General features: G+C 44.2%; 1 protein-coding gene across 1 annotated transcript in view; it reads right to left on the minus strand.

Moving 5' to 3' along the window:
* STK11 (serine/threonine kinase 11) overlaps positions 1-25,269 on the minus strand; it is a 90,465-nt gene extending 65,196 nt beyond the window's left edge. The window contains exons 1-4 of the mRNA XM_040417567.1: positions 24,741-25,269; positions 12,215-12,298; positions 1,774-1,863; positions 38-170 (exon numbers count right to left, since the gene is read on the minus strand). Of these exons, the coding sequence (XP_040273501.1) occupies positions 38-170; positions 1,774-1,863; positions 12,215-12,298; positions 24,741-25,021 (588 nt within the window). The 5' untranslated portion in view covers positions 25,022-25,269. The remainder of the gene's footprint in view (positions 1-37; positions 171-1,773; positions 1,864-12,214; positions 12,299-24,740) is intronic.
* Between the last annotated feature and the right edge of the window lie 700 nt (positions 25,270-25,969).

The raw sequence follows: 25,969 nt of genomic DNA on the forward strand, positions 1-25,969 counted from the left end.
ACTGGTGCAGAAATAATCTCCAATACTCACAACATACCTCCGCAACACCCAGATCTGAGATTTTGAGCGTCCCATCTGTTGTGAGCAGCAAGTTACCAGGTTTGATATCTTTATGCACAATACCTTGACTATGGAGATACTCCAGACCATCCACAAGCTGGCAAAAATACCTTATGGAGAAAGATGTAGAGATGATTATTCAAGTGTAGCACAAAATATGGGGAATATAAAGCACAAAAACATGAAAAGCTAAAAAATAATATTATTATTATTATTATTATAATAATAATAATAATTATAAAATAGAGAAGTAATTGGAGGGCACTCAAATATCTGACCACATCCACGGCAGGATATCAGTAATCCTAATTTATTGGCATTAATAACATAATTAAAATATACTTAAAAACTTACACACTTACATATAATATAAAACATACACATATAACCGTAGAACCAATAATAAAACTCAATATAGCTATTGCTTAAATCGATCCTGTGACCATGTATAATCGCCAGGTCTGGCGTATGGATCGCTTGTAAGTGTCAGCACTTAATTGCCCGTTCAGGCGTCCGTATGCAATGAACGTCACGTATATATAGTGTAGTCACATAAACCCTGTAGGGCGGAGTACTTTACCCCTCTTTCGTTCCCGTAAGCTCAGTGAGGCTAATATTACTTGGTCAATCCTGTGACCATGTACAATCGCCAAGTCTGGCATATGAATTGCTTGCGAGTGTCCGCTGTTAATCGCCCATTCAGGCGTCTATATGCAGTGAAAGTCACATAAATACTGTATTCACATATACCCCATAGGGCAGAGTACTTTACCCCTCTTTACCGCCGCGTTTGAGACCTACGGACCACTCGGGACACCGGGTGAGTCTAAGCGGCTGCTGGAAGACTATCTGACGGGAACAGATGAGGGGTAAAGTACTCTGCCCTATGGGGTATATGTGAATACAGTATTTGTGTAACTTTCACTGCATATAGACGCCTGAATGGGCGATTAACAGCGGACACTCACAAGCAATTCATATGCCAGACTTGGCGATTGTACATGGTCACAGGATTGACCAAGTAATATAGCCTCACTGAGCTTACGGGAACGAAAGAGGGGTAAAGTACTCCGCCCTACAGGGTTTATGTGACTACACTATATACGTGACGTTCATTGCATACGGACGCCTGAACGGGCAATTAAGTGCTGACACTTACAAGCGATCCATACGCCAGACCTGGCGATTATACATGGTCACAGGATCGATTAAGCAATAGCTATATTGAGTCCTATTATTGGTTCTACGGTTATATGTGTATGTTTTATATTGTGTTTTTGAGTATATTTTAATTATGTTATTAATGCAAATAAATTAGGATTACTGATATCCTGCCGTGGATGTGGTCAGATATTTGAGTGCCCTCCAATTACGAATGATGAGGCAGCACTTCCAGTATAGAGTGAACGGGTGAGGACCCCAAACTTTATTCAAGCAACGTTTCGGCCTGCTCAATGGAGGCCTTTCTCAAGCTCATTGAGCAGGCCGAAACGTCGCTTGAATAAAGTTTGGGGTCCTCACCCGTTCACTCTATACTGGAAGTGCTGCCTCATCATTCGTTTGATATATTCCGTGGAGGAAGAGCCGACCTCTCTGGGGATTTTGCACCCGGTACATCGTATCTGACTGTGCTGCTGCATTATTTGTGTATGTGTGTGTGTATATATATATATATATATAATATTATAAAAAAAGAAATGTTTGGGTACCTACCCATGTGCCTGAAAGATGGGAAATCGTTTCTCTGGTACACTGTCCAGCATCTCCTGCATCCCACACACGCAGTACTCCATCACCATATACGTACAGTTCAAATTAAGGTTTTATGCACCAATATAAAGTGAGCCTTCATTGAAATGAAATTTTAAAATGTAGATCTTCAAAAACCATAAGTAAAAAAAAATAAAAAATCCCAGTGGCACCTAAATTCGGTGAATTAGTTAAATTGGTGCTGGCTGCCTAATTCGCGTACAGTGTTTCATTAAGAAACATTCCAGTTTGTCATGATGGAAAACAAATGTATATGACTGGGTAACCTGCTCTTAACTCCTTATGGACATGGCCTATTTTGGACTTGAAGTTTTTTTTCCCCTCATCTCCGAAATTCAAAACCTACTGACTTCCTCCCACCGTTGTCTTCATGGCTGAGTGGTCTGTGGCATTTTTTAGCTTCCATACAAGTGAATGGGAGTTAAAGACACAATGTAGCACATTCAGCTAAGCGGTTTTTGTAATTCAGGAACTACAGATATAGAAACAGTGTAGCACAGCCAGCTATGCTGTAACTCCCTTTCACTTGTATGGAAGCTATGAAAACAACATAGCACAGTCCTCTTGGGTAACTCCATCATTCCAAGCCTAGACGGTACATTCCAGGGGGGACCAGTTCACCATTCTAGAGACCCGGAACAGTATCCATCAGACATTTCTGTTATATCTTGTGGATGTCATAAATGTCTGAGATGGGAATATGTCCTTAAAATACTGGGATGTTGTAGCAACTGTAACCACACTTTCAATTCACCAGAATCTTACATAGTCAGTACCTGTCTAATGGTCAGCGCTCTCTGCCAATCTAAACACTGGAGGTGCCAGTGCCACAAACCAGTTCTCAACTACTACATAGTCATTAAAAAGAATAACAACCAGATCACAGACTCCACCAATGTCATCTTGTCTATATATCATCACCATAAGGCTCCATTCACACATCCGTGTGTGTTTTGCGGATCCACGGATCCGCAAAACATGGACAGCGGCAATGTGCGTTCCGCATTTTGCGGACCGCACATTGCCGGCACTAAGAGAATATGCCTATTCTTGTCCGCTATCGCGGACAAGAATAGGACAGGTTCTATTTTTTTCAGGAACGGAATTGCGGACCCAGAAGTGTGGGTACGCAATTCCGGATCGGGGCCGCCCGTCGTGCGGCCCCATAGAAATGTATGGGTCCGCAATTGCGTTCCGCAAAATGCGGCATGGACTTGCGGATGTGTGAATGGAGCCTAAAGGTGGTAAAGAATACAATTTCTGGATGACAAACTGAACTTATTTAGAAAGGACTGCTGTAAGGCTACTTTTACACTTGCGGCAGGACGGATCCGACAGGCTGTTCACCCTGTCGGATCCGTCCTTCCGCTATTTCTCTGTGCCGCCGGACAGCTGCTCTGTCCCCATTCACTATAATGGGGACGGGGGCGGAGCTCCGGTGCACTACGGCAGTGCATGGCGAAAGGCCGCCGGACTAAAAGTCCTGCATGTCCGACTTTTTAGTCTGGCGGCCTCTCACCGCGAACTGCCGTACTGCGCCAGAGCTCTGCCCCATCCCCATTATAGTCAACGGAGACGGAGCAGCGGTCCGGCGGCACGGCGAAATAGCGGAAGGACGGATCCGACAGGGTGAACAGCCTGTCGGATCCGTCCTGCCGCAAGTGTGAAAGTACCCTAAAAAGCTTGGATATTGATTAACACAGAAAAGGCAATAGATTGTATGGAAAGAACAGTGTTGTTTCGTCGAGGTAAGAGCCTGTGAGTAGTCTCAGCCATGAAGTGTGCCCATACACATGTCTGGCTGATCCACCATCTTGTTAGTAGTACTGTCATTTGACTTTATTTCTAATATACCGTATTTTTTCCCTGTAAGGCTCATAAGATGCACCTAGGTTTTAGAGGAGGAAAATAAGAAAAATATATATTTTTCATGAGACCTCAGATCAGATCCCCAATGTTATTAAGACCCCGAATCAGACCTCAGATCAGACCCTAATGTGCATAGGACCCCTATTCAGATCAGACCTCAAATCAGACAGCATTGCAAAAGAAATCTACTTACCTCTCCTTCACCGCTGCTCACATCCAGCACTTTTTCTGCCACGCGTCGTGCTGTGACCCGACGTGAAGAGCGTGAGGTCACAGAGTGCTGACGTCCTCGCACAGTGCGCAGTCACAGCACAGCGAGCAGCCAAGAAAGACCAGGAAGCGGTGAGTACAGAGCCTGGGGAGCGCTGCATTCACTGCTTTCTGGTCCTCCTGTACTAAAGAGCGCTTCCATAATGGAAGGGCTCCTTAATAATCATCACATAGGACACACTGACATTCCCCCCCACCACTTTAGGGGGCAAAAGGGCGCCTTATAGGGTGAAAAATACAGTAGTGTATGGACAGGGATGTGAAGAATTTTTGTAGTATATTTTATTAGGGAAAGGGGTTTGTTTTTTACTACAAAATAGAGTGCAATGAGTCTTCTTAGCAACACTGAGCATTGCCAAGGAGAATCCATCTTCGTTGTGGAACATACAGATCTTATCTAACTACCTCAGCCCCCGACTCCTTAAATGTGGCATAACTATTACTGCTGTGTCCATAGCTATATGACTTGCTGCCAGTGCTATCCTCTGGCAGCTCGGTACGTGTCTTTCTTCCCTGTGCTTTGCTCTTACTTACTGAGGGCAGGGAAAAGAGCGGAGAACAGGACTGCCGGCATTTAGTGGTCACAGAAGGTTTACAGGAAAATAGGACACAGCAGTGATAAATAAGACGCAGGTAAGGAGGCAGGGGTAGTTAGAAAGGAGGCATGCTGAGATGCCTGCCTCTGTCTGTTCCACACAGTCATCTTCATAGCTCAGTAGAACTGAAGACAGACTCTCCTTAGTAACGCTCAGAGAGAGAGTCTTTACTCCTGGTTTTGTAGTAAAAATAAACACTTTTCCCTAATAAAGTATATTACAAAAATATTTCACATCCTTGTCCTTACACAATATTAAAAATAAATTGAAACACAAAATTTTAATGTCCCAGGCCAAAGCCATTCTAACGGAGATACATGTTAATGGAGGCCTCAAGTGTTGAAATGTCTAATGTGCGCAGTCCATGCCTTGAATGTGACATTTAGGACATACAACGGCTCAGTAGCTATAGCCATCTTAGGTGAAAAACACTTTCTGACCTGTTGTGATTGCGTGTGTTTGGCTTGATTTACACGTTGTGGTTAAAATATTTTATATATATATATATATATATATATATATATATATATATATATATATATAGTAAAAAAAAATTAAAAAAAAGACAAAGTGCATCATAAGAACAAAGTGCGTTTTTGCTGCGATTCAGCAAAAAAAAAAAAAAAAAACATTAAATAAAAGTGATTTTCACCTGTAAAAACCACATTGACAATTACCACATCGCAAAACTATGTGCCACTGCAGTAAAAATGCATGGTGTTTTTTTTCTTTCTATAATGTAGTTTTACCTGTGTTTTTTCACTGCAATATAGGAGTAAATGGGTTGCCATGGTTTTTCTGAAGACATCAGGGCAGATTTACTAACTACCGTAATATTTAGAAGGGAATGCGTCATCAGAAAATGACCTATTGTTTAAATCATGTTTAACATATATTTTTTAATAATTTTTGATGACTTTTTTTATTTTTAAACAAAACCCATAAAATCCTGCAGTTTTCGCACTGGCCACTGAACTAATTAATATGTGCCACTTCTTGGTCTGTATAGATCACTTTACTGCAGTTACCTGTTTATCTATACACAGAGGTGATATCATTACAGGCAGGATATCATTATAGGGGATTATCAAAGCTATTCCTTCCTTGTACATTGACCTCTGCACAGGTCACAGAACATGCCTAGGAAATTCTCCCAAAGAAGCCAATGAGGTCCCCTCCTGACCATTGTGTCTATGGACCATAGGGCGCCGTAAAGCAATTTTCTTAAAGGGGTTGTCCAGGTTCAGAGCTGAACGGGGACATAACCCCTTCTTCCCTCATTCAGCATGAATGAGTGGAGCATCGGAGCATTTCATGCTCCGTTGCTCCCCCTTGCCCTGCAATGCATTGCACAGGGCAAGGGCTTTTTCTTTACCACTAATGATGTACCAGGCTTTTCATGTGTATGCTAGGCAGAGGCTTCTGCGTAGCAGTGAGCCCAGTGGCATCACCAGCACTAATAGGCAGTCTTTAGCGCTGCCCTAACCTGTAAAACAGCTTAGGGCAGCGCTATAGACCGCCCATTAGTGTCGGTAATGTCACCAGGATTCTCCGACTAGCAGTGTGACAATGTAACCAAAACAGCCCTTGCCCTGTGCTATGCAAAGAGGAGCAATGTGAGGGATGAGAATCCATTTTGTATAAATATGTCCTCCATCTTGTACATATGTGGAAAAATTAACGAACCAGCTGGCAGGACGTAGGGAGTCTCTGTATATAAATCAAATGCTCCTAGCTGCAAGGCAAGCAAGGTAAGCAGCTCCCTCGCTTCCTTATCAGAATCTGACATACAAGAGAGAGTTCTACTCCTTGTTAGTTTGGAATGCGCTGCTAACGAATACTAACTTTGAGATAAGATTCTGCAGAACCTTTTTAATTAGTAGAATTTTGTTAGTATGATGTGGAAGTATTACCTTTTATGAATAACCAAATCATTAGTTTCGCTTTCCACCCCTTTGGTGGTGTGTCAGTGTCAGAAAGCAGGGGGTTTTACCCCTACTCAGGGACCGCGGGCACGGCGCAGGACACAGGTTCCCCTTCAGCTCGGTAGAACACCTGGTGCCCAAGGTGCGTGTGCGCAGGCTGCGCGCGCATTCCCGGGTGCATAGCGTTCCTGCATTATCCGGCTGTCAGGTGTGAGCCTTGCTGGGGGAGGTTCCCAGTACACACCTTCCTCGCCTGCCATTGGTTCCCGGGGAGGGAGGCCTCCTGGTTGCCTTGGGGACCAGGGGGTGGTTCCTACCTTCCCTGGCTATAAAGACCTGGCCTGAGCTCTGGCTCATTGCCGAGTTATTCCACCTTATGGTGAACACCTAGCCTCCCTGCGGATCCTCCTATTTGCCTGTTGTTTCTTTGTATCCTTCCCGGTTACCGACCCTTGGACTGTCTTCCGCCTTTGAACCTTCGCTGCCTGCCTCGACCCGGATTGGACATTGACTACCCCTCTTGGATTATCCCTAAACTTGCACCACGTTTCTGGGCTGTCAGCTGCTTACTGCCAGTGGGTTCCTCACCCAACTACTGGCTGCCTGGGACGTTTGACAGCCAGATTTGTCTGTTATCTATACTGTTATAAAAAAGTGTGTTTTTATGGAATAAAAGGAGAGCAGTTGATTCAGCAAGTGTGTCTGTGTCAGCTCTCTCTGAGCGCTCATAAAACTTCAATTTGGAATCCCAACAATCATAGAGGTGGGGGTTTTGACCCAACAAAACTTGGCGCCTCAACGAGGGGCTCGACTAAAGGACACTTCATTGATCTCACGACAACTTGGATAATCCAGACCGGGACGGACAGATATAAAAGACAGCGCTGCAAGGTAAGAGACTTTATCTTCCATTATATCTGTGCCTCCCTGACCGGTTGTCTGTCTCGAGGGATTGTTAAAGGAACGTACGTATAAAAGTTATTTTACAGTCTAGTTCATATTGATAACGAACCTTGAAAGTTGAAAATACCTATGATTGTTGGGTTTAGTTTCTAATAGGGATCGACCGATATTGATTTTTTAGGGCCGATACCGATAACTTGTCAACTTTCAGGCCGATAGCCGATAATTTATACCGATATTCTGGGTATTTTTATTTTTGAGAAATCTGCTGAAAATTTATATGTTTATTGTTAACGTGTATTATTATTTATTTTTTTAAATATTTTTCATTTATACTTAATATTTTTGTGTTTTTTTTTTTTTTTTTTTACTAACTTTTAGCCCCCTTAGGGACTAGAACCCTTGTCCCATTCACCCTGATAAATCTCTATCAGGGTGAATAGGAGCTCACACTGTCCCTGCTGCTCTGTGCTTTGTGCACACAGCAGCATGGAGCTGAACATGGCAGTCAGGGCTTCAATAGCGTCCTGGCTGCCATGGTAACCGATCGGAGCCCCACGATTACACTGCTGGGGCTCCGATCGGAGGAGCAGGGGAGAGGGGATCCTGTGGCCACTGCCACCAATGATTAATACTGGGGGGGTGGGCTTGGGTGGGGGGGGCGCACTGCGCCACCAACGTTTTTACTATTGGGATGCGGGGCGCACTGCGCCATCAATGATTAATACTAGGGGGCTTGGGGGGGGGGGGCGCACTGGAGGCGGGAGCTGGCTGCAGAATCACATAGCCGGCTCCCGACCTCTATGAGCGGTAGCTGCGATCCGCGGCACCTAAGGGGTTAACTACCGTGGACCGCAGCTGCCGTTCATAGAGGTCGGGAGCCGGCTATGTGATTCTGCAGACAGCTCCCGCCTCCTGTATATGAATTAATGAAAGACTCATCTTCATTGGTGGCGCAGCGGCCACAGCCCCTCCCCTCCTCTTGTCTCCTCTCCTGCCATTGGCGGCGGCGGCAGCAGCAGCACAGGGGGAGGAGACACTGCTTCCTTCTCCCCTGTGCTGCAGAGGGAACACAGAACGCGCTGAGAGCAGCGCGTTCTGTGTTCCCAATACGTTATCGGAATATCGGCAAAATAGATGCCGATACCGATAACGTTCAAAATCCTCAATATCGGCCGATAATATCGGTAAAACCGATAATCGGTCGATCCCTAGTTTCTAATCATGAGTAACTTTGATTGGGATGTTTTTGGTCTGGCTTTAGGAGTCATAGTATAAGTTTTGTTTGTTCTTTACTGTGTTTGGAAAATTGCAGAACATTATAGAAAGGGAAATCAAAGTCCATGGACTCCGATGTCCGGTTTGTAGACTTGATTTATATAATAAATCTCAGTACAGAGTACACTAGGTAAATAGGGAGGAAGCTCTGGGGAAAACTGAGGAAAAACAGATGTCTGTGAATTTTGTTACTTTCTACAATTGTTCTGGAACAGTTGAAGAGCAATGGAGAATAATTTTAGTATACCTGAAAAGCTATAAGACAGCCAAAACACTGGTGGAAGTAAAGAGGGCCTGAAGAATGTGGACAGAGTGTTGGAGAAGGCAGGGATGAAGTATGGGAATCTTAACTTAGAAGTATGGAAAAAACTCAGGACGCATTGTTGTTGGATAAAGGATCATGGATGTGAAGAAGTGGTTGATATATGGATAAAAGCAGCTTTTGAGGTTGAAACTGAGGGATTGAGAGCCTGATTTTGAGTATTTTGTAGAAAGCAAGTTCATGGGAGAGGACAGCTGGTTACACACTGGATATGCAGTGGTCACACAGCATGAGGAAGGGATAGCTGAACCACTGCCACCTCACATGTCAGCGCAAGAGGTGGAGCTGAAGGCACTCACTAAAGGCGTGTAAATTGGCCAATGGGAAGAATGTGAACATCTACACGGACTCAAGGTATACTTTTGGTATTGCACATGACTATGGACCCATATGGTGGGCTAGAGACTTTCTAACATCAGCAGGCCAGCCAATTAAAAATAAAGACTCTGTACTTGAACTTATGAACTGTCTGTTATTACCAGAGGAGGTTGCTATTAATAAGGTAAAGGCTCATACAAGATGTACCACGGTGGAAGAAAAAGGCAATGATCGAGCAGACAAGGCAGCCAAACGAGCTGCACTCCAGCCACTAAATGCTGCACCCCGGTGAGAGCCTTGAGACCTGAGCACATTTCTGTAAGTACATTTCAAAGAATGCTCGAACAAGCCCCTCCTGAGGAAAAAGAACTTTGGGCAAAACAAGGGGCCAAACCTGATGAACATGGAATTTGGAGAAACAAGGACAAAATTTGTCTACCGTGCCCTCTATACCCAGCTATGGCACAGAAGGCCCACGGGCCTACTCACCTATCAAAAGGTGCCATGGTAAATGTGGTTAATGCAGGGTGGATTGCTCCAGGATTTTCTACAGTAGGCGGTCGGTTTGTACAAGGATGAATGGTCTGTGCATTGAACAATCCCGGTCAAGTGGTAAAGACTCCAAGCAAGCACACCCCCAGGCCACTTTACCTGTTCCAGAGACTGCAGATAGACTATATACAACTGCCTAAGGTAGGAGTATATCAATTTGTCCTTGTGTGTGTTGATCTTTTTTCAGGGTGCCCGGAAGCCTTGCCAGTAACAAAAGCAAATGCAAAGAACACAGCAAAGAAGCTGGTCAGTGAACTGGTGTGCAGGTATGGTGTCCCTGAAGTTATTGAATCAGACAGAAGTTCCCACTTCACAGGAGAAGTAATGAGGGAAGTGATGCAGGCTTTAGGGGTCACCCAGGCTTTCCATACAGCATACCATCCCCAAAGCAGCAGCCACATCGAGCGCCTAAATGGCAAATTGAAAATTCAGAAAGCCATGCAGGAAACTCAGCAGCCTTGGCCAGAGTGTTTGCCTTTGGCCTTATACTCAGTCAGGACCACTGCAAACAGAAAGACAGGATTATCCCCATTTGAGATTCTGTTTGGAAGCGCCCCCAGATTAGGATTGTATTTTCCACAACAGTTACAAATGAACTATGATAGCCTAACACGCTACATGCGGGCCCTCACAAAGAGGCTTGAGCACACCCATAAACAAGTGTTTGCTTCCCTTCCAGATTCAGTAGAAGTGACACACAGTCTGCAACCGGGAGACTGGGTGGTGATAAAAAGACATGTGAGGATAGGCCTGGATCCCAGACGGTCCTCTCCAAGTCCTGTTGACTACTCATACAGAAGAAAGGTTGAAGGAAAGCCTAAATGGATACATGCTTCTCACTGCAAGAAAGTTCTGACACCCAAGGATGAGGATCCTCCTGCTGATGGCTGCTCCAATCCTGGGAACAACGGCCCTGTACCAACAACTGAAGAATAACTGGGACAATGCACTTATCTGACACCACCAGGTGCTGTTAGGAGGACTCAATGACACTGACAGTAAAATTAAAGACTGTTGGATCTGTATTCACAGTCCCGTGAGTTCAAGAACTCTGCCTTATCTGGCAATCCCTTTGACTTTTAAAGAACTTATTCATATGTCTTTTTGGCAATTTGTCTCACAAAGAAGACCATGGCCTGATGATCAAAAGTATAACCCCACTGCATTCCCTCTCTCCATAGCAGGGTGGGTGGCAAGAAAAACAATAATGCAAGTAGTGTTGATTATAATAGTAGTATATGCTGTGATTAAGCTTATGTTTATGTGCGCCAATGGGATCTGTACCAAAAGGAGAAACTACCCGGATTATTGAGAGGTCTTGGGAACTGCATCAAGACATGAGAGGGAATCTGGCCTCCGGCTGGCAGAGTTGGACCTATCTCACCTGAAGTACCTCTGGGTTAAGATGTCAGTTCCAAGATATCTCAAAATGGGGGAATTGTGAGGGATGAGAATCCATTTTGTATAAATATGTCCTCCATCTTGTGCATATGTGGAAAAATTAATGAACCAGCTGGCAGGACGTAGGGAGTCTCTGTGTATATAGATCAAATGCGCCTAAGCTGCAAGGCCAAGGTAAGCAGCCCCCTCGCTTCCTTATCAGTGTCTGACATACAAGAGAGAGTTCTCCTCCTTGTTAGTTTGGAATGCGCTGCTAACGAATACTAACTGAGAAGATTCTGCAGAACCTTTTTAATTAGTAGACTTTTGTTAGTATGATGTGGAAGTATTACCTTTTATGAATAACCAATCAAATCATTAGTTTCGCTTTCCACCCCTTTGGTGGTGTGCCAGATTTGTCTAGTATCTATACTGTTATAAAAATGTATGTTTTTATGGAATAAAGGAGAGTAGTTGATTCAGCAGTGTGTCTGTGTCAGCTCTCTCTGAGCGCTCATAAAACTTCAATTTGGAATCCCGACAATCATAGAGGTGGGGGTTTTGCCCCGACAGCATCAGAGTATGAAATGCTCCAACGCTCCACTCATTCATGTTGAATGAGTGACGAAGGGGTCAGGCAACCCCTTTAATGCTTTGTAAATGCTGGTATGAACAACTCAGGCAAGATTACAGCCTCCATAGTCATGTTCAGAAAACAGAATAAATAAATCTGCAATTAGAAAATAGAAACAGATTGGAAAAAAAATTATGTGTGTTAATTTCTGGTTTTAACTAGCAGTTAACATTTTTGGTGTCACATTTCCCTTGACGTAGACAGGCAAATTTATCACAGTAGCTGATGCTGGTTGATAAATTTAGTGCTTCTTTAGACAATTCTGTCTAACTTTTCTTTGCACCAAGTGTTGCCCTAATGGCTTGCCAGTGAAAAAAGGGTCATTTAAAAAGGATATATTTTTTGCTTCTCTTCATTGTATAAAACATCCACCAGCTGAATGACGTTCCGATGCCTTAAGCGCCGCAGCAGCTGAATTTCTCTAATCAAAGGGAAGACAAAAACAATAAACCAGAAGAACTCTTAAAGGCAAGTGAGAAAAACAAGTTAGTGATGAAAAAACATAAAGCAATAACAGTAATGTATCCACATGTACAGTAACAGTGCATATCAAGTCAAACAACAGAAGATATAAGGGTGGGGGACAGATCAATAACCTGTAGAGGGATTGTGGCCGATGCTGAGCAGATTGATATATAGTTTTGTGGTTAACAATTACAAGTTATACTGAATCTTTTCCCACAAAACCATATATCAATCTGCTCAGCATCTCCTGCTCTATAACATGCTGCCTGCAACTTAAAAGGAGCTTTTATAAGTCCAGACATTATGAAATAAGTAGCAGGTTACGTAGGGAATAGTTCATGGATGTATGATCTCTTACTAGCTCCGTTCGCCCGCTGTGCCCCCCTGCAGTTTTCTCACCAGGTATGCTAATGAATAGCATCGGTACAGGGAGGAGGAGACTGCTCTGTTTCTCCGTGGGCGTCTGCTTCTCCCTGGCTGTAGAGCGGTCCAATCACAGCGGAGAGCGTCACAGCCAGGGAGAAGGAGACGCCCATTGGGAAACAGAGCAGTCTCCTCCTCTCTGTACCGATGCTATTCATTAGCATACCAGGCGGGAAAAGTAAACAGGGGGCACAGCGGGCGAACGGAGCATCGCCCAGACAAACTAGTAAGCGATATTACATCCCTGCACTATGCCCTACATAACCTGCTAGTTATTTCATAATGAAACCATGAAAGGTCCTCTTTAAAAACCATGCTCAACCTGACACGTCCCTTTAAGATAAATTTCCTAGCAAATAAGTAAGATTTCAGTCTAATCAAATACCTATATATACACACACACACACACACACACACACACACACACACACCTTATGTTGAAACAGTTCTGAATGTAAAAATCTACAAGCTTAAAAGGGCTTCTGTCACCCCACTAAAGTCATTTTTTTTTTTTGGGCTAGTTAAATTACTTATATTGCGATATATGAAAATATAATGGTGTTACTTACTTTGATTCAGCAGTTTCTTCTAAAAACGAACTTTTATAATATGTAAATTAGGTCTCTACCAGCAAGTAGGGCGGCTACTTGCTGGTAGCAGCTGCAGAAAACCGCCCCCTCGTCGTGTTGATTGACAGGGCCAGCCGGGATCTCCTCCTCCGGCCAGCCCTGTCGGCATTTTAAAAATCGCGCGCCTGTGTTCATTCTGCACAGGAGCTCTGAGATGAGGAGGCTCGCCTCCTCAGAACTCCCTCAGTGCGCCTGCGCCGATGACGTCTTCTATTTCGGTGATGTCATCGGCGCAGGCACACTGAGGGAGTTCTGAGGAGGCGAGCCTCCTCATCTCAGAGCTCCTGTGCAGAATGAACACAGGCGCGCAATTTTTAAAATGCCGACAGGGCTGGTCGGAGGAGGAGATCCCGGCTGGCCCTGTCAATCAACGCGACGAGGGGGCGGTTTTCTGCAGCAGCTATCAGCAAGTAGACGCCCTACTTGCTGGTAGAGACCTAATTTACATATTATAAAAGTTCGTTTTTAGAAGAAACTGCTGAATCAAAGTAAGTAACACCATTATATTTTCATGTATCGCAGGATAAGTAATTTAACTAGCCCAAAAAAAAAAAAAAAATGACTTTAGTGGGGTGACAGAAGCCCTTTAAAAGGGGCTGTCTCATCTCAGATTATGGTTGGGCAATATACCCCTCCCCATTGTAACGTGGCTGCCACTGTGTCACCAATAAGAATAGTACTGAAAAGGAGGGGAGGGGCTGTGGCCACTGCACCACCAATGAATATAATTAACCCATTAATAAAAAATGTGGGCAGCGGGTGCCGGCCATATCACACAGCCGGTACCAGGCCTCAATGACAGGAAGCGTCGATCCCGCCGAACCCCGTCAATTAATCCCTCAGGTGCCGTTATCTGACCAGATTCAGCGGGATCCCTGTCATTGAGGCCGGGTAACAGCTGTGTGTTGGGAGCACCAAAGATAGCTGATGGCTGCTACCTCCAGCAATCCCATAGAGAATGAATGGAGCAGCAGGGCGTATGCCCGACAGGACCGAACCTTGTTCTTGGCGGGGCAACGAAGAGATATTATTGTATAGGGGCATCAAGGAGACATTATAATGTAAGAGGGCAACAAGGAAACATGAGTACATGTTTTGAGCGTTTTTTTTTATTCTAAATGGGCATTTATCGGGATATATATCGTGATAAAAGGTCTTAATATTGTTATTGTGGGAATATTTTTGATATCGCCCAAACCCCATCTCTGACAATAGGGGCATATCACTAGGATCTATATCTGCATATATCGAGAACGGAGCCCTGAAAGTGCTGGTGGGCGCCCTGTGCATGTGCAACCGCTCTCTATTCATTTCTATGGGGCCGCCATGGGAGTTGTGGCCGGTCATGCGCGGTCCGCTCCCATTCACTTCCATGGAAAGATCGCTTGGTGGTGGCGGGAGTCCTCCAGCCACCACTTTGAGGGGCTCTGTTTAGGAGATGCCTAGCGATATGCCCCCATTGTCTGAAATGAGATGCCCCCTTTAAACTTATTATGGTTCCTCTTGCAGAAACAAAGTTTTGTAGACCGCTGTGGCTTCTTCAAGTGTTGCTGATTTCTTCAAGCTTTGATGATATTAAAGGATAACTGTCACATTTAGACCCTAATTTCAATTTTCAGATATTTCAATATTCATTCATGTAGTTACTAATAACATGATATTCCAGAATCAGTTACTATTAGACTGACTTACCACATATTTAATAAGATTCAGCCCTTAGCAACCAGTCTGCATAAAACTGCAATTTCACTATTCAGTTAAGATGGCCGCCACTGCCCTCACTAGCCAGTAACAATAGCCCCCTAAAAGTGCCAGTAACCAGAGCCCTCCCCCCTAAAGGGTTAATCTCCTGCAGCACAAAGGGGTCCTCTTACCACATGTTGCTTTCATTTATACACTGAGCAGACGGCAGATCTCCCTTCCCTGTTGTGCACTGCTCCAACTCTGCATTCTCCAGCTCTGCTGAGTGAGGGAGCGTCTGCCAAGTGCAGGGACAGGGAGAAGTGCACACAGCCCAGGCACTGTTATCAGCTGCTGGGGAGGACCTGGCTTTAATCATTTACTTACAGTCCCTGGCTGTCAGTAATGTGAGCCTGCACCGTGCTCGACCATGCCTAGCAACCCTATTTTAAGCACAGGTAAAAGTAGGCAGTACAGGGAACAAAAATGTGGAATTAAGGGGTAATTGAATACACAATGAAAAGTTGAAATAGGGCCACCAAGGTGGTATTAATCACCACAATCCAATACTCCCAAAAAATAAATAAATATATATACACACACACACACACACACACACACACACACACACACATATACATACATACATACACACGACAGTTATCCTTTAAGGTTAGAAAACTGCCGCCTTCACAACCATGAAAGAGCAAGACCCTGATAAAGCTGAGTTCCTGCTGGATAATCTCAAAAGAAAGTCATCGATCCAATGGACACAGTGTAATAACTATTAGTATGCATTGACATGTCACTGTCAAGTCAGGTTTGTAGAGGGGGGGGGGGGGGGGGGGGGGGGGGAGATTAAAAAAAAAAAATAATATGACTTTTGCTCCTCTACCGGATACCCGATAAAGCCCTATTTTGAATATGCAGATTTTATTTGGCAATTTACTGAAATTGATACAATTGGTGATCATACATAAAAGCAATAAAATGATGGCTATATTCAGGAACAAGAATAAACACATTACCAGTGAAAGGGGATACAGGAATGACATCTGCATATGTAACTGTGGACAAATAGCGTTCATGCACAGTAAAACTTCCCTATGTCCTTATATAATCTCATTACCATATCTATAGCAAACATAACTAAACTAAACCACAAAGCAACCAAACTACTTCCAAGAAACAACCACTTCACAAAATAGTTCTACCCACTGACAAGTAAAAGAACTGAAATGTGATTAATAGTAAAAAAAGACATGAAATGGCCATTATGAAGCGCCATACCCAATAATATAGTCCCATGCTCAGAGAACAACCATTTCTGATCCTTTTTATGCGGATGCCAAATTATGGTCTGGAACAGAATATACGGTAGAGTGCATTCGCAAAGTCTTCAAACCCTTTCACCATTTTCACATTTTGTTATGTTGGGCTAAAATTTAAAAAATGGGCTAAAAATTCATGTTTTCATAGGTCCCGCTGCTCCTCTTCTCCCTCACCCACAGCGGGCCAGGCTACCGGTGTTTTCTGCTGCTCTGGCAGGACGCAGCCTGGGCTTTAATTTTTAGCCTGGTTTCTACACTCGTAGGGCACATACACTTTCTGGCTTTTAAAGGGCCAGCACCTGAACATCATAATTCTATAGCTGGCTGTCCCTGGGTATTTAAAGGGAGTCTGTCACCTACTGGCCACGATTTAAACAGATTATATAGCTCTGTGGGACACAAATACATGATGCTAATGTTACCTTTGTTTCGTTTATGAGAGTCTCCAAAGCGCCAAAAATCAAGTTCTAAAGATATCCAAATGAGCTATTGCAAGTGCCCAGGCCCCACTGGCTTTACTCCTTCCCAATGTATCCTCCAGCCAGCCCTTTATGCTTGTGACATCATTCTTTTTCTGCAGCTGAAATCCAGCGCCTGCCCATTGTGGGCAGAGGCATAGTGATATACACTGCGATATATAGTGATATACAGGCCCGGAGGTGATGCGAGAAGGCGCCAGATTTCGGCTGCAGAAAAGAAAAATGATGTCACAAGCATACAGGGCTTGCCAGAAGATATACAAGGGAGGAGTTAGGCGCGAGCAAGGCCGCGGGGGCCTGGGCACTTGCAGCAAACCTGCCGCCCCTGGGCACTTGCGATGGCACATTTGCATAGCTTTAAAACTTGATTTTTGGCGCTTTGGAGACTCTCACAAACTAAACAAACGGTAACATTATCATGTACTTGTGTCCCACACAGCTTTATAATCAATTTAAATCGTGGCCACTAGTAGGTGACAGACTCTCTTTAAGACCCTTCACCAGTGGGAGAGTGCCTGTGCTTTCAGTATTCTAGCTTGCTAGTCCTAGTTCCTTTGTACTTTTCTGTACTCTGCCCGTTTCCCATCTTGACCCTCCACTGCTTGCCACGAGGCCAGGGGACTGCCAGGAAAACACCCATAGGTCTGGTCCTAAGTCAGTCAAACTGGTTAGCTCAAACAGTGCTTCCATACCCACTGTCTATTACATCTGCACTCAATACCCCATAATGAAAAAGTGAAAACTGCAGTTTAGACATTTTTGTGAACTTATTAAAAAGGAAAAACAAACATTTCACAGACATAAAAGGGGTCATTATCTTTTTTACGCCACTTTTAGTCATATTTATGTCGCAGATTTGGTCGCAAAAGGTGGTTTGCAGCAAAATTTTAGACTTTTCCCCACTAATGCCACTTTTGCAAAGTGGCGAAAAAAAAGGGGGGGGCCCATAAGCGGGGAAGAGGTAAGGACAGCAGGCCCATCTCATTCATCATTTTCCACGCCAGTTAGTGGCATGGAAAATTATCTTAATCTACACCAACAAGGGAACTGGGGTAGAATAAAGCATGTCGCACGGCTGGCAGCAACAAACACCCAAGTTATGTAGAGGCTGCGCCTCAACATAATTTTGACACATCCACCAACAGCGCACAGGGATTAACACTGGCGTATCAATTGCCGGTCCTTTAAAAAAATCCAAAGTATTCAGACCCTTTGCTATGACACTTGAAATTTAGCACTTTAGTCCTCCTGTGGTAGACTCAGTTGATTGGACATTATTTGGAAAGACACACCCCTGTCTATATAAGGTTCCACCACATCTGACAATACATATCAGAGCTAAAAACCAAGCCATGAGGAGGAAAGAACTGCCTGTAGAGCTCAAAGACAAAGAATGTTTGGAGCCACAGATCTGCAGAAAGGTTAAAAAAAAAAAAAAAAAAAGGGTCTCCAGCACTGAAAGTTCCCAAGAGCACAGTGGTCTCTATAATTCTTAAATGGAAGAAGTTTTTAAAAACAGGACTGGCTGCCCCACCAAACTAAGTAATCAGGGGAAAAGGGCCTTGGTATAAGAGGTGAAGAGTACCCAATGGTCACTCTACCATTATTTAATGTTTACTTTACTCACTAATATCGCTCCGACATAGTCTGCAGCGTTTTACAGACATTATCATGACTTGCTGTCTCCAGTGGCGTACACAATCTCTCAGTATCTCTTTAGAGTGTGGGAAGAAACCAGAGTACCCCAAGGAAACACATGAAAATACAGAGAACACACAAATTTCATGGTGATATTGTCCTTGGTCAGATTTGAACCTAACCACTAAGCCATTGCCTATAAATGCAGCACATAAAAGCCCACCATGAGTTTGAAAAAAAATACAAAACAAAACACCTAAAGGACGATGACAAGCAAGAGCTTCGGCCCATAAACTATGTGCTGCATAGACAATGAAGTTACTCGATGAACGAGCGCTTTGGGTGACTGGTGGGACCTTCACATGGGCTGATTATCTTGCTAAAAGGTCAGTGGTAACAATACGAATAGTTCTGATCAACTGAAACATGTAATGAAATTTAAATACAGGCATTGACAAAAAAAGAATAATAATGCACCATGAAGGAGTTTTTGGAATTGAAGGAAACTTTATATATGTGAATGTAATGATATATGGAAGTGATTCTCTGGTCTGATGAAACTAAGATTGAACTTTTTGGCCTCAATTCTGGAGGAAACCAGGCACTGCTCATCACTTGCCAACCCCATCCCTACAGTGAGGCATGGTGGTGGCCGCATCATGCTGATGGAGGTGTTTTTCTTCGGCTGGAATAAGGGAGACTGGTCAGGGATGAAAAAAGCTGAGTGCTCTGGACCTCAGACTGGGCAGCAGGTTCCCCTTCCAACAAGACAATGACCCAAAGAACACAGCTAAGACAACACAGTAGTGGCTTAGGGACAACTCTGTGAATGTCCTTGAATGGCCCAGCCAGAGCCTGGACTTGGAGCCAATCGAACATCTCTGGAGAGACCTGAAAATGGCTGTCCACTGACAATCAAAGCTGACAGAGCTCGAGAGGATCCGCAGAGAATGACAGAAAATCCCCAAATCCCCAAATCCAGGTGTGCAAACCTTGTGGCATCATACCCAAAAAGACTGGAGGCTGTAATCGCTGCCAAAGGTGCTTTAACAAAGTACTGAGAAAAGGGTCTGAATGCAAGCTTTTCGTTTTTTCTTTTCAATAAATTAGCAAAGATTTCTAAAATTCTGTTCTCACTTTTTCGCCATTTTGGGGTACAAGTGCAGACTGATGGGGAAAAAAAAACTTGAATTTTTTTAATTTATTTAGTTTTATTTTAGCACAAGGCTGCAAAATAAAAAAAAATGAAAAAAGAAATTGCCGGTCTAAAGATTTTCCGAACGCATTCTACACAAATCACTACCTATGGGTGAAAACCGCAATTTTTTTTTTTCCACATTCGCTGGTTTTCACATCTATGCAGGTAAAAATTCAGGCACACAGGGTTTAGTTAGCGGTAAGAGCTGCATTTACACAGCAAGAGCTTCGGCCCATAAACCATGTGCTGCATAGACGATGAAGTCACTCGATGAACAAGTGCTTTGGGTGACTGGTGGGACCTTCACATGGGCCGATTATCGCGAACGAGTGTTCGTAATAATTGGCCTAACAATTTCTAGTGTAAATCCGGCATTAGTTTTCCCAGGAAATATGTTTTTGTTAATAGACAGGTGGACATAACCCACAACTAAAAACCTCTGACAAACACTTCTCTCTACTGAAATAAACATACATGCTGGGCTTTTGCCATCATGCACTGAGAGGTACAGCAGCATACCTTCAACGCACTGCACAGTACTGTCATACATTTGACGTATGTGGTGGGGCTTTCCTAGCGCATGCAGAAAACGTATACTGCGGATGCAGTATAAAAGTGGCCATATTTGCATAAGTCTTGCTAAAAACAGGAATAGAACCCAGTAGAGGAAAGCAAGAAAAGCTGCAATGATAATTTGTAGGTCAGTGGTAACAAAACTGATAGTTCTGATCAACTGAAACGTGTAATGCAATTTAAATACAGGCATTGACAAAAATAATAATAAGAATAATAATGCACCATGAAGGAGTTTTTGGAATTGAAGGAAACTTTATATATGTGAATGTAATGATATATGGAAGTGATTACAATATTAGAGCGAAGGGATAAGTTTATTGGGGAACCTGTACAATAAAAAAAGGAGGCTCTAGTACCCTGCTGGGCCACCTCTAGCCTGAATACAACATGACATACAGGTTCTGAATGGTATCCTGCGCACATTTGCCCACAGAAGTTGCAGCTGTGCCTGTAGATCCTGCACATTCATAAGCTGCCAAAGCTGGACCCATAATGCTTGACTGACAACAAATCTAAAGACCGAGCATGCCAAGGAATTGTTGTAATCTGGTGGAGATATTCCTGATAGGAAGCTACTGCTGAGTGTGGGTGAGCATTATCCTGCTGAAAAATACCCGTTGGAAGCCCTGCCATAAGTGGTAACACATGTTGCCGTTGGATGTCCTGCACATGTCGCTGAGCTGTCAGTGTCCCTTGGACTGTTATATGTGATGGCTCCCCAGATCATCACACCAGCAATTGGGGTGCTGTTTCACAGCAAAGGCAGAATTAAAGTGCTCACCATGAGGCCTCCAAACTTTAACCCGACCATCGTTGTATCTCAAAAAGAACCTGTATTAGTTGATAAAGACAATACGGTTTCAATCTGTAGAAGTCCAGGATGAGTAATTGGCGCCATAGCACCAAATGTCATGCTAAGCACTTGGAAATGGTCTGGGAAGAGACAGAGGTGTGTAATGGAAGTGCCACCTGTGTCTGGATTGTGGACAACAAAACCGCGGAAGCTGCTTGTTGGCAGATACAACAATCCTCTCTACTGGTGGTCTATCTGGGCTGACTAGCGTTTGTTCACAGTGTGTGCATGCCCTCACATAACCACTACTCCCAACAACTCATATCAACTAGGTGAGAATGGAATAGATGACAGACAATTTGTTGTAATGACTATCCTGCTCCTCTCAGTCCAATGATGTGCTCCATCCCAAAGTCTGTCAACTGGGCAAAATGTCTTCAAGTGCGTCGTAGGGGCCTTTCTAGCATTCAAGAGGTACTCTACCCAAAAGTAGCCTCTGAGAGCCTTTTTATAGGAAAGCAGGTGAAGCACTTTTACACCCTCTTGTGGCAAGATCCAGTGTCTAATCAGTCCACCCCTGTAATCATTTACATATCTGCATGCCAAGTTCTGCAGCAATCCAATATTTCTCTCTGGTGCATTATTCTTTTTTGCCAATGATTGTAACTAGTTGTAATACTAAAACTCACACATTGACTAGTAATATCTTGCAGCAGGACAATGAATGCACTGTCCGGGAGTTCTCAGTAGACCATCATACAGGAACATCTTTTTCTATGCGGGTAATCATTTCTTTATAGGACATTCAGTTGAAGTGGATGTCTCTTCACAGATTGCTAGGACATGCCTCCAGCGTCCGATCAGCAGTGAGCTGCCTAATGTGCTCCAGCCAAATCACCCAAACAAAGTGGGAGCAGTGCTAGGAAAGTTCCCCTGCAACTCCTACCAACTAAACCACAAATGTCTTTGAGGAGACAACCTTTCAAAGGTTTCTTGCGTTAACAAAATACATTAACCAGGGACACTACCATCAAAATTAGATCCTCACATATTAACAGCCATCACGTGAATATTATTTGTAATCTGGTTGTATGGCTTTCTGGATATAATTTTTTGAAGTCACTCCATATAGTCTACTTCCTATCCTGGCTCTTTAACTACACAGTGGCCGGAGCTACTCCTGAACAGCTCATCAGCTGTGTTGCGGGCTGTTAGACTCCTGCCGGTAATATCCTAGGGAAAAGTCAATTGCTAAATCCTGGAGAACCAGCCTAAGGCCTCTTTCACACTACCGTTTTTTTTTTTTTTTCGTTTTGCGGGACGTTTTTTGCGCTCCGTATACGGAACCATTCATTTCAATGGTTCCGCAAAAAAACCTGAATGTGTTCCGTATGCATTCCGTTTCCGTATTTCCGTTGAAAGATAGAACATGTCCTATATTTGGCCGCAAATCACGTTCCGTGGCTCCATTCAAGTCAATGGGTCCGCAAAAAAAACAGAACACATACGGAAATGCATCCGTATGTCTTCCGTATCCGTTCCGTTTTTTTCGCAACCATCTATTGAAAATGTTATGGCCAGCCCAATTTTTTCTATGTAATTACTGTATACTGTACATGGCATACGGAAAAACGGAACGGAAACAAAAAACGGAACGGATCCGTGAAAAACGGAACGCAAAACACTGAAATCGACATACTGTAGTGTGAAAGAGGCCTTAAAGACAGTAGGCCTCAGAAAGTTGTCCAACACAAAATTGTCATAGTTGTGCATGGCAACCAATCACAGTGCAGCTTCAAGTTTCAGAGATGAGATGTGTAAAAAATGAAAGCTGAGCTCTAATTGGTCGCAGTGGGCAACAAGGCTAGTCTTTTCTGTTAAACAATGAAGGTCCATGTCTCTATAAATAAAATCCACAGGTAAATTAAGTCCATGAGTTGTCGTCTTCTGTTATATTAAAATGTCCGTTTTCCGTTTCATAGTTGTATCTGTTCCAGTAAACCTGGTTAACAGCCAGTATTGCGGCCACTAGCGTTTAAAACTACGTCCAACTCAAACCCAAAAACGATATGTAAGTCAGTACCTAATACAGGGTACTTACCTGCTATTTGTTTCCCCAGTTTTTTCAGCCTGGCAGCTTATTAGGACATAGCTTTGATCTGTGATGACGGCTACAGTGCCTACGGGGATTCTGAGATAGTCTGAGACATGCCTACTTTCTCATGATTGGGTCTCCCTCCCTTCTCTTCAGCTCTTTAAGTCTCACCACACACAGACTCACCAAGAAGTCATCGCATGGAGAGCCGATTTCCAGAAAGACAAGGAAAGTATGGTTATGAAGAACATATTACTGACTAAGGCCACTTGCACACGAACGTTGTGCATCCGATCCGTGCATTGGGGACTGCAATTTGCAGTCCCCAATGCACGGGCAAAGTCCGTGTGGCAGCGGGGACACCGCATGGGGATCGTGGACCCATTCACTTGAATGGGTCCGCGATCCCTCCGTTCTGCAAAAAAATAGGAACATGTTCTATCTTTTTGCGGTGCGGAGGCACGGAACGGAACCCCAGGAACCACTCCGTAGTGCTTCCGTAGTGTTCCGTTCCGTGCTTCCGTTCCGCATCTCCGGATTTGGGGACCCATTGAAGTGATGCGGAATGCACACAGAACAGTGCCCGTGTATTGCGGTCCGCAATATGGCAACAGGCATCACATGTTCATGTGAACGAGCCCTATAACAGAGTAATGAGCCTTGGGCCTCTTTCACACGTTTGTGAATCACGTATGTGTGCTGTTCGTGTTCTCCATGGATAGCGCACTTACCCATTGATCTTAATTTACACATCAATGATTTTCCACTGAAACCACAGAGACATGCGCTACTTTGATCCGTGATGGAGACCAAACGTCCATTGAAGTCTACAGGTCTGTGAAAACCACTAACACAACACGAATGGCATGTATGTTCTGTCAGTGGTTTCCACTGACCATTGGTAGGAGAAGCTCTGTAAACTAATTTTCAGCCTAGCAGTGAACATGGAATACAGAGGAAGTACCGATCATCTTGTCACAGACGTGTGAAAAAGAGGCCTCAGTAAGGAGGTGGGGGGTTCTGGAGGGTCGCTGAAACTTGCTCAGAGGTACTGCTTAGATATATTTCTACTGCTTGACATATCTACCATGCTGGACACTAGGAAAGCGGGTGACAATCGAGTTGGATCAGTAATTATGGCCGTACTGGTAGTCACTTAAGTTTCCTCTAAACGTATTTAAGAAAGAACATACTGAATGGTATTTTGAACAGAAGAGAAGTCATGAACCTATACTTACTGAAGATTAGAAGATTTTGGGGGGAATCGTTCCTTCAGTACATCCTGACTAGTGTTGAGGGAACTTCTGTTTTCAAGTTCGGCGTACAAGGTTATCCAAGAATTCCGTTATAGATTCCGCTACCAAGGACCATAAGTTATGCTCCGTGGAAGAGGAATCCATAACGGAATTCTTAGATAACCCGAACCTTGTACGCCAAACTTGAAAACAGAAGTTTGCTCATCCCTAATCCCGACGTCCTCTCTACACAGACAAAAACTAGCCGGCAACGTCTGTCAGATCCACCATACCCCCTGGACAAGAAAAACATCAACTCACTTCTTGACATTCGCCTCTCCATTCGGGATTCTCCGCAATTTCTTCTTTTTGAGGATTTTCACAGCTCGGCGGCACAGAGTGTCTGAGTCCAGCATCTCCTTTACCTTGCCATAGGAGCCCTCACCCAGCAGGTCTCCCATTAGGTATTTCCCCACCAACTTTGCACGTTTTCGGCGTGGCTGGTATATAACCTCAGTGGAGTCTATACGGTGAATGAACGTGTCCATACCCACTGCCAGGTCTGGCAAGAACCCAATGTCTTGAGACTCCTCCTCATCCATACTGGGTTGGCACAAGCCTGACCCTTACAGTAGTGTCACAGCTTAGAGCAATGTTGTCACTGGAAGTCACGCCCTGACAAAACAGCTCAGAAGACCTCAGGCCAGGCTAATGCTGCCTCCAGATACTCACAGGATGACCCTGTGCCTGGGGTGGCACAATGCAGGCAGAACGGTCACCTCCTGACACCAACTCCCAGGGATTCCTGCTGTAGGATCATCACGGTAGATGCTACATCCTAGACAGCTAAAGGACCTTTGATGATGTCATGATCATGTGATCAGTCACATGGGCGGGCGGAGCCAAGCTGTGAGGTGTGCTGCTGTAGTAGGTGGAGGAGTTTCTCATGTGCTTGCTGGTGGTCATGTGTGCATGTATGAAGGGGCGGTTCGGTTGTACTGTATGCTGTCTGCTGGTGGTCATGTGTGCATGTATGAAGGGGCAGTTGTACTGTATGCTGTCTGCTGGTGGTCATGTGTGCATGTATGAAGGGGCGGTTGTACTGTCTGCTGGTGGTCATGTGTGCATGTATGAAGGGGCGGTTGTACTGTCTGCTGGTGGTCATGTGTGCCTGTATGAAGGGGCGGTTGTACTGTCTGCTGGTGGTCATGTGTGCATGTATGAAGGGGCGGTTCGGTTGTACTGTATGCTGTCTGCTGGTGGTCATGTGTGCATGTATGAAGGGGCAGTTGTACTGTATGCTGTCTGCTGGTGGTCATGTGTGCATGTATGAAGGGGCGGTTGTACTGTCTGCTGGTGGTCATGTGTGCATGTATGAAGGGGCGGTTGTACTGTATGCTGGTGGTCATGTGTGCATGTATGAAGGGGCGGTTGTACTGTATGCTGGTGGTCATGTGTGCATGTATGAAGGGGCGGTTGTACTGTATGCTGGTGGTCATGTGTGCATGTATGAAGGGGCGGTTGTACTGTATGCTGGTGGTCATGTGTGC

Source organism: Bufo bufo, chromosome 2 (genome assembly GCF_905171765.1).
Source record: "Bufo bufo chromosome 2, aBufBuf1.1, whole genome shotgun sequence".
Taxonomy (NCBI): domain Eukaryota; kingdom Metazoa; phylum Chordata; class Amphibia; order Anura; family Bufonidae; genus Bufo; species Bufo bufo.